The 10,267-nt window shown below is 38.0% G+C and overlaps 1 protein-coding gene across 1 annotated transcript in view; it reads right to left on the bottom strand.

Annotated features, from left to right (window-relative positions):
• The window catches only part of LOC104291630 (rapamycin-insensitive companion of mTOR-like), a 74,096-nt gene extending 64,866 nt beyond the window's left edge, over positions 1–9,230 (bottom strand). The window contains exon 1 of the mRNA XM_009890890.1: positions 9,147–9,230. Within this exon, the coding sequence (XP_009889192.1) occupies positions 9,147–9,230 (84 nt within the window). The remainder of the gene's footprint in view (positions 1–9,146) is intronic.
• Positions 9,231–10,267: the final 1,037 nt, after the last annotated feature.

Below are 10,267 nucleotides of genomic sequence, written 5' to 3'. Positions count from 1 at the left end.
TGCCCTTTTTGAAGACTGGAGTGACATTGGCTATCCTCCAGTCCTCAGGCACCTCACCTGTCCTCCAGGACCTTTCAAAGATAATGGAGAGAGGCCCAGCAATGACTTCCCCCAGCTCCCTCAGCACTCGAGGGTGCATCCCAGCAGGCCCCATGGATTTGTGGATATCCAGTTTATCTAACTGATCTCTAACTTGCTCTTCTCACACGCCTGGATCTCACTGCTATCTCCTGGCTTGTGTCTCCACTGCCCTGGTGTCCCCCTACCTCAGGAAAAAACCCTGCCCGCAGAGATCTGCCGCTCCACTGCGGGTCAGGCCAGCTCCGGTGCAGCTCCCATTGGCGACTGACCAAGGGGAGGTATCCTGGGCTGCATCAAAAGCAGCGTGGCCAGCAGGTTAAGGGAGGCGATTCTGCCCCACTACTCTGCTCTAGTGAGACCCCACCTGGAGTACTGCATCCAGCTCTGGAGTCCTCAGCACAGGAAAGACGTGGACCTGTTGGAGCAGGTCCAGAGGAGGGCCACAAAAATGATGGCTGGAACCCCTCTTCTATGAAGAAAGGCTGAGAGAGTTGGGGTTGTTCAACCTGGAGAAGGCTCCAGGGAGACCTTATGGCATCTTAAAAGAAAGATAGGGACAGACTTTTTAGTTGGGCCTGTAGCAATAGGACAAGGGGTAATGGTTTTAAACTAGATTCAGTGTAGATTCAGACTAGGTACGAGGAAGAAATTTTTTATGATGAGGGTGGTGAAACGCTGGAAGAGGTTGCAGATGCCTTTTAAAGGTCCCTTACAAGCCAAACTATTCTGTGATTCATAATATGTATTTGCTACTAACAGTAAGAAATTTATAATAAACTAAATGAACAGTTAATTTAAGGCTACTGTAAGTTGAAATATTTAATGTGTTCCATGCTCCTATTCTACTGTTCACCTCCACCTGAAAAATCAGCATACTGCACAGAAAGTCTGCCTCTAAGTAAACTCATTTTATTAGTATGCAGGTTTAAATTCAAACACTTAGGTTTATGCTCAACGAGTACAAATTCTTCCAATGACCACATTACGTTTTTTTTTTTTCCACAAATATTTTTCATATTGTGAGAAAAATGCATAACAGCAATGCCAAAATCCAAAGTTGTTAATGAGATTATTAAATTGGCCTGGATCAGCTCCATATTTGGGTTCAAATAATCAAGTTGGTTGAAATATTTGGGATTTTGCATTTTTAACAGTGGCTATAATCAAATATGATCATAAAATATAAGAAAAGTTATTATACAACCTCTTTTCCCCCACCTTTCAAATTTAAGCGATAATAAAACTAGGAAATTGCATGCATTAACTGATTATGACAGTATATAACTTCCTAGCATCAATCTATTTTTATGCCATGTTCTTGGACTGCTTAAGGCCCCCACTGCTGCTTTAGCATTTCTATCAACAAGTTATGAACTCTAAAAATTGGCTGGCAGTGTAAGCAAAACACTGTCATAAGAGAGTGTATTATAACAGTTCGTTGCTTAGTTTCAGACAAGTATATCAATAGTTGTTTAGGCTCATAATTTATACATCTAAACCTTTCCCCATCATTCCACCCCAGACACAAATGAGAAATCCTAATTTAACATACCAGATTATCTTCAACAGTCTTTTCCAAAATCCACCAAGAATATAATTCCGATGTAGGGGAAAAAAAAAATATTCTGAGAAAGCTGCTCTTGTGTGGAACAAGTGCATTTTTGAAGTGAGTCTCCTGTCATCGCACTTACCATGGTTTGCATCTTGAGCAGCCCTGAGATGCAACTAAAGCAGATGACATGTTCCAGGAACACACCTAACCTGCTGCAATTGCTAAAGGGCATTCAGTTCAATGGACTACCTCTAGTCTAGCCCTCAGTAACCACTCCTTACCAAATACATACAGTGTATGCTGTATGTGTAGCTCCTCAATACTAACTCTTTTCCTCTATATATGTACTCCCATTGCACACACCCTCACTGATGTAGAAAGAAACCTGATCCTATCTTGAAACTCAAACATAGTCATGTAACCTGATGACAGTTAAAACTTGAGCAAAGTTTAACCCCTGTGTGGATACAAATTTCTGAGTGTGATTAAAATTATTATCAGTGTATGATTGTGTCTGTGCATATATGTGAAACATCTCTCACAGAAAGTGAATAGATAAAATTAGCTGAAAAAAGTAAGTACAGGAATAGCTACTTTAGCTATTAAGTTTACTCTCATTCCAACAGGCCACCGTTACTTATGTATTAGCTGTCTTTACAATTTACACACAGTAGCATGCTTATAGGATTTCCAACTAGAAAAGAATTTAAAAGACAGACAGCGAGATCAGAATTCAAAATGTTTCAGTGATTTCAAAGGAGTGACCAAACTGGATAGGAAAATTCAATTAAATAAAGGGAACAGCATATCATATCATTCAGGGTACCATACATTAAAAGAGACAGAAAAGCTGGAAGGAATCCAGCAGAGAAATACAAGATGTCCAGAAAACATTCAGAATGTCAAATATAAAAACAAATTTCAAAAGTAAAGCAAGATCTGTAAGTTACAGCAATCTATAAACTAAATGAGTTAAAGCGATGTAGTTTCCAAAGGAAACTTTACTTTTGGAAATACTAATAGGACTGCATTATGTTTGAGATTAAGAGACCTTTTTCTCCACTTCACAGGTTGCTCTCAAAACTGCACAAAACAAAGTTTTGGGCACCGCTTTTCAAGAGCAAACTGGAAAAAGTGTAGCAGAAAAACATACAAGGCAGCTAGAAAATACACCAATAAAGTCTGAAACATTGGGTTTATTTAGTCTAGGGGAAAAATTGGCAAAAGTAAGGTTGGATTGATATATGTTTAAAAGGGAAAAAAAAGGATCATGGAAGCTGCTATAAAGAAGACACTGTTCAACTGCTCTCAATGATTTGGGTATTTGCTCAGTTATAAATGTCTGGTCTTAAATATATTTAAGGGAAAACTTTGAAGGGGAAATGAGAAGAAAGTGACAAACAGCATTAAGCAGGTCAATGATCCTGGCTGAAATGCAGTGATATTTGTAGATGGCGGAATTCCTGACAAAGCCAAGTATAACTGTCATGTTTTTGACTGTAACATTTAACAATTAATATGCATATCATTGCAGTATAAGTTTGAAGGCAAGCAGTACCAGAATACTAAAATCTGCTTTTGGCTACACATTGCTATATTTTATTAAAATGGCAATGGATTATCATATAATGTAAATACCTGTAATTATGCAAATATACTTTATATTTTACATATATATTTTATATAAAGTGTATATATTTAATATATACACAATAAATTTTATATATTTAAATATACACACACACAGAGTATACTTTGCTTGTTAAAACTGCCTATAATTCAACTCTAAAATTCAAAATTTTTTATATAATTGTAAATGAATAGGAATAGCACAGAATCTCTGAGCAGATGATTTAATATTGGGACAAAATTATACTTATGCTAGGCCAGACAGTGACTAACTTACAGTGAACTTTTTTTTTCATGTTTATTGTCACCTATGAGTTTTTCATGCTATTTGGATGAGTCATAGCAATGAGTAACACATCAACATGCCTTGGAAACAGTAGCTCAAAACAACAAAACCACAGGTCAATAGCATACACAAATTGAATACACACGGAGACCATTCACATTTATATTTAACAGAATAGTCACAGCAATTAATAGGTAAAAGTATGATATTATTCCATGTGTCCCAAAATGTAATTATTATACTGTAATTATATACTGTAAATACAGTTTGAACAATCACTGGTAATATTTATGAGGAGACTACTTAGTAGTGATAGGACGAGGGGTAATAGCTTCAAACCGGAAGAGGGTAGATTTAGATTAGATATCAGGAAGAAATTTTTCACTATGAGGGTGGTGAGGCACTGGAACAGGTTGCCCAGAGAAGCTGTGGATGCCCCCTCCCTGGAAGTGTTCAAGACCAGGCTGGATGGAGCTTTGAGCAACCTGGTCTAGTGGGAGGTGTCCCTGGCCATGGCAGGGGGGTTGGAACTAGATGATCTTCAAGGTCCCTTCCAACCTAAACCATTCTATGATTCTATTATCCTAGCCTTAAGAGAAGCCCTTACTGAAACTGCATCCTCTGGATTTAGACCCATTAACTCTCCATGTTTGTTCCACAGCTGAATGCCCCTAAGCAGATATTCTGTTCTTATCTGCTACATTATTCATCATGAGGTATCAAGTTCTGCCCACAGTGGTATATAGCTATTTGGATGAATGTTACAGTCAGTCAATACTATATTCAGATTCTAAGATACTTGGGGTATGCAAAGGACAGCCAAGACCCTAAAATGACAACAGAAGCAAAGCAAGAAACAATGCAAAGGACTATGAATCAGAGACTGAATCCGTGAGAGTCTCTGTAGCCCCAAAATCAATCCATATCCTAGTGAAATTTAGCAACACGGTCAAAAACTAACAGATATATAAAGCAGAGTAGTAGAGCCTCATTAAATAATGATGGAATTAGTTTTGAGCAGATTGAAAATATCATTTTCCTTATCACTGATGCTATTCAATTGCTAGGGTTGAGCTAAAATAAATTTTCATCTTGTCCTTAAGGAAGCACCTTTCTTTTTTGAACAAAAAATAAAAATCCCTATAACAATATCTGTGGATCTTTTTTTCTGTTCATTATTTAAATATGCTTTTAGGTTTAAAAAGGTATGAAGGATCTCTCAGAAGTTAACAGTGGAATAAACCTTCTACAATAAAGGATTCTAAATGAATACTTCAAATTCAAAAGATATTTTCCACTAGGTAAATGCAATTGTACAGTTCCTTCTGGTTTTCAGTAATTTATCACTTATTACTTCTCATGGGGGTGGGGAAAACCCCAAAGAAATAACTATGATGTTTTAGTATTAATCAGCAGAAGTCAGGAAACTTCAAGGCGCTTGCCTTACGTAGCTGGCCATATAAATGAAAGATGGGTAAATCCAGTCATCTTACTGGAGCCAAAGGCACATACTGAGCTCGTGAACTGCTGTGACAACTGAGGGTGTCATTGACCGTTTATTAGAGGTCAAATCCTCAAACAGTTTTCACATCAAAACTCAGGTTATCTTAAATAGTGATACAGGCAGTTTGAAAGAAACAAGATTATTTTTGTTCAATACAGATTAGGCAGTACTTCACAAGCCCACAACACCGCAGCTTCAGGTATTAGGTGATTAGCAGCAAATGAGAGGAAAAATTTGAGTCTGCCACAGCTGCAATTCAAAACAAAACATAACTTTCCATAGCCTGAGTATCATCAGAACTGGGAATGCTAATTTCTTGGAGCAGAAAACTTAAGGTGCTACAGCACCTATTAAGCAAGAATAACACGTTCTACATCCAAAGAGCCAAGAACATGAACATTAAAGTTTTTACTAATAAGTACTAGCTAAAATTTGATGAATGAAATGCAAGTTTTTGTAAAATATCATGTGTGCAGCATACTTTGCACAGTAAGCATTGGTGCTGTGGTGACTTGAACGTCACTAGTTAAAACTCCTCTCGAAGGGAAAAGACAAATGAAAATGGAGTTACATCTCTTAGGCATGCAAACGTCAAAAAATATCTGCCTTACGGTATCATTCTTGCAGATAAAATAAGAAATTCTGTTGACTGCTGACCATCATTATTTAATCAATTTATATAAAAGTTATTTAACTTCTGCATAAAATCCTGGAGTCTAGTTCAGCAATTTTTAAAGGATGATTGTTTTCCTTCTCCTTAATAAGTAGGGGGATACCCCCCACCTCCTTAAAAATCTAGTCTTCTTTCAAGGAAAGAAACTTGAACCTAACATACCTCAGATGTGTTGGAATTAATTCAAAACTTAATGTCCACCATGATCTCCGTCAGGAAAGTCCATGTTAACTTACATTACTTGTTTCCACATGAATACAAACATTTTGCTTCCTCTGACCAAAAAAGTAGAACAGTATTTCTTCCAAATGCGATAGTTGCCCAGTTTTTGAAGGAAAAACTTGGGGCAATGAGGAGCAACTGCTTAGACTGGTGCCGACATTTTCTTTTAAATATAATAATATTCCTAGTAGGAGAGTTAAAATAAAAAAAAACCAAACTATAAAACTTATCAGAAATACGCTATAAAGTTTTTTTTCAAAGGTACTTTTCCCTGCCCATAGGACAAATATCCTAGGTAACTAGCAGCCTTTCAAACAAACCATAAAATGCAAGAATTTACAGACAAATCAAGTTCATCACCATCAATATAATTCCAAGACAGGATACAAACATCCTCGACTCTCAGTACATCAAACAACACAAAACCTCACTGTCTTCCCCACACTCCCATCTCACAAAGGAGGAACTGAGAATATATCAACTCATGGTAGAAGACCAGAGTGCAAAAAGGAAATAATACCATCTCCCCCAAGCTCCAGGCTTTCACTCTTAACCACTGCAATAAAAAAAACCCACAGAACTGTTCCAACCACAATGGAGACAATACAATTTTCAACTTTTATTCTATTTTCATAACTGCATTTACAGTTCAAACAAAAATAGGAAGAGCTTCCAAAACCAAATGTACAAGTTATACATTTATAAAACAGATATTCGAGGGAGATTAATATAAGAACAAGTGCTAAACATCAAATAGAGTTGGACAATTCCTTTATACAGGGTCACTCTGATTCAGGATCAAAACCAGGTTATGAACTACAGTCTCTGTCTTCAAAAGTTATATTTAATTTTAGCAAATTGCTTTTCACAAATTCATTATTTCTTGCCAGTCTTAAGTTCGATTTATGAAAACCTTCCTTGGGTTTTTGTACGTATTTTCCAATTTTAACACTAATTAAGTATGAGGAACAAATTCTTCAAATATTCAATTATGGAATTATTCAATCTATGAAAACTAACTTTAAAAATAATTTTTGGTTCATCCTTTAATTACATTATGCATATTTACTAGTTTACCACGTTTATAGGTGCTTAACATCTGTAGTAGTAAAATCAACACTGTTTTAAGATCCATAGAATCATGCATCTGCAAACCTAATCCAGGTCTTTATTTTTAAGGCAACTAGAGAATTTGGAAATGCCTACATTTCTAAGTTTCCAGGTCAGCACAAAAAGGAAATACAGCTATGCATCAGCCTTTTCTAGCAGAAAAATGGGCTTTCTTGAAATACAGTTTGGAATCTCAGTAGCAACAGCTGCATTTTGTAAATGGTGGATGTCTGGCATAGACTGACAGATGCAATAAAGCAATGACCCAAAGAAAAGATTTCAGTATAAGTAAGTTCAGTTCCTCAGTGAATGCTATGCACCTACACGTGCTCTGAACCAACTCAGAAAATAGAGTATTTACAGGTTTGCTATTAATGCACTAGAAGATAAATTTATTTGCTATCGTAATTTTGTTCTCAATACTCACCCTCCTGCTAACTGAATCTCATACACTATTACTGAATTGTTGTTCAGTTTTACAAGGAGTGCTATTAACAGCCGAAAAGCATGCCGACTTCGAAGATTATGATGCATGTTTGTCCTCCTCATATTGCTTGGTCCCCCAAACCTGCCCTTGAGCATTCTTTCACTTGAGATTGTCTCAAAACTGTCAAGCAGCCTCCCAGTTATCTTACTCAATGAACTGTTATCAGCTCATCTACAACAACAATAATTTAAACTTTACTTTCCCCACTAAATTCTCCATTACTAACTTGTTTCTTGGCTACTGTTGATTGCAGGATTCATCCTCGGTCACAGAAACTTGGGTTTCATCTTCAGGCATGTCACCCACAGATATGTGGCACTCTATCAGAAAGGTGTACAACGTACCAGCTCCTTCTGTGTATCAGTTCATCCATTTAGGTAACACTCACACTGAAGCTCCAACGTCTCCTACCTCATTGACTGCAATGCACTTTTCCCTTTCCTCGAAAAATGGAATGCTGATTGTCCTGGTTCCGGCAGGGATGGGGTTAATCTCCCCAGGAGCCGGCAGGGGGCAGGTATTCCATACCACGTGACCCATGCCCGAGCTATAAGAGGAGCTAGCCGGGCGAGGAGAGGAGGAGGCGCCACTCGGGGGTGGGCTGCTGCGGTGCGCGTCCGGTCGGTGCGCTTCCCAGCGGTACTGTAATCGCGTTTTCATCTTTCCTTTTGCTGTTCTGTTAAATTGCATTCTTTTAACCCACGAGTTTTGCCCTGACGATTTCTTTATCCACGACTGTGGGAGTTGTGCGAGCGGCTGCGTGGTTCTTTGTTGCTGGCTGAGGCCAAACCACGGCACCGATCCAATCACAACCATTCAGTATGCTACAAACACCCCCTTCATAACTACCTGCTCACATGCCATCAGTCCTCTCTGCTGCTCTCCATGTGTTCCTCCTCTACCAAAAAAATGGTACTTGCTCTCCTTCTGAAGGCCTTTCACAGTCTCTTTCTTCAGACTACCATCTCTCATTCTGCAGTAAGTTTTTAATTCTTGCCTCCTGTCAGTTCACATCAGCTTCCAACATATCTGTCATACTTTCAGGCAAGTACCTTTCATATTCTTATGATTTGGAAGCTTATATTTGGAAAAAGAATCTCAAAAATCAGCAACACAGACCATTTCTAGAAATCGCCCCTTTAAATCTTTTTCACTATGAAATCTGCAATGAAAGTTGACAATTGCTATTCTATTAATGCCCAAACCACTGCATATCATGCTCATGGGATGTAAACTGACAAAGTATGGTGAGGGAGAAGACTGTATCAGAGAGTCTGGCATTTCATATTTTTTATTCAATTCTGTGGAGCAGGAACCAATCTTTAGCTCTATCTGTGCAACTTAACCCATGAATTGAGAGATAATTCAGGCTTCTAAGCACTAAAATACTACGGTAGGACACACAGACAAACTTCAGCATAACCTTGCATTCACATATTTGCTTGTCCTTATTTGCTCCTTTCCTCTCCCACAGTACATAGACTCCAAGTACTGTTCCATAATACTAAGCTGTTTCATGAATCTCTCAGCCAACACCTGATAAAGTACATATAAAATATTTTGCCCGTATGATCACTTGTCTGACACCATTTGAGCTCTTACCTTAGTAAAATTGTTCAAGTGACCTAGTTTTCTCATATTTGAAACCCCTTGGAACTTGGCCACATTTTGGAGAATATCTCTCATATTATCACAGGGTTCTGCAAAAGAAAACAGGTTATTAGAAGATACAGTTTAAAAAAAAAAAAATCTAAACATGCATTCAACATACAGTTTCCTAAACATAACGGGTACTCTCCCGGTCTTAATTAAGGACACAGATAATTTTCCCTCAAGAAGCATCAAATTGATTTATGCCTAGAACCAAAACCAGGCATATCTGAATTCTCTAGAATAAATACTAAAGTCTATGGAGGAGAGAGACTCCTATTTTAAAGCAGATTTTAATCAATGTCTTAGATTTACAGTTGACAAAGAAATCCATTTAGTGTCTGAAACTCCAATCCTAGCATCTCATAACTGAATAGCTTTACCCTTAATCTCCTTGTAATTTAAAGACAAGAAGTTAATTTAAAGACAGAAGTAAAAAGAGAGCATGTTACTGCCACACCACATGATTTGTTTTTTCCCTTCAGACAAAGAGTCAGTGAGGTTTTGGGAAGACAGGACTCTCATCTGCTCTCCATATTAATCTCTGTGCAGAATCAGCCTAAACTTACTAGAGGGCCGGGACTTTCCAGTGACATGGGACATGAACTATAAGGTAAGCAGGGGAACACAGGATTCAGACACCAGTTGATGACCCTGCATTTTGTTAGGAAATGGAAAAGGACTAACAAACATGGGGAGAAGAGACAATGTTGCCCTGCCTTTGGGAATAAGGCTGGGAGTTGGGGCACTGGGACAAGCAGCATGGAGTGGGGCTAGGCACAAAGAGCTGCATGCAGAACTCCAGTAACAGAAACTGCAGTAAGCTCTGTCCACAGCGGTATTGTGGTAGGAGAGCTTTCAAAGGGAGATGCCTGCCTGCAGGATTTTTCTGCAGTCTTGGATTAGACACTGTATCCTGCAATAGGCAATACAACACTATCAACAGCACTGTAGTTTCAAATAAATGAAAAAGCAAGGCTATGCTGGAGACATCAACTGTTAAAAAGTATTACATTACCAGAAAAGAAAAAAAAAAATGCATTACACTGAATCATAGAATCGCTGAGGTTGGA

The sequence above is a fragment of the Charadrius vociferus genome, unplaced genomic scaffold (genome assembly GCF_000708025.1).
Source record: "Charadrius vociferus isolate BGI_N301 unplaced genomic scaffold, ASM70802v2 scaffold1118, whole genome shotgun sequence".
NCBI classification, from domain to species: domain Eukaryota; kingdom Metazoa; phylum Chordata; class Aves; order Charadriiformes; family Charadriidae; genus Charadrius; species Charadrius vociferus.
The sequence above is the reverse complement of the archived record's forward strand: the minus strand, read 5'-3'. Positions and strand labels throughout refer to the sequence as shown.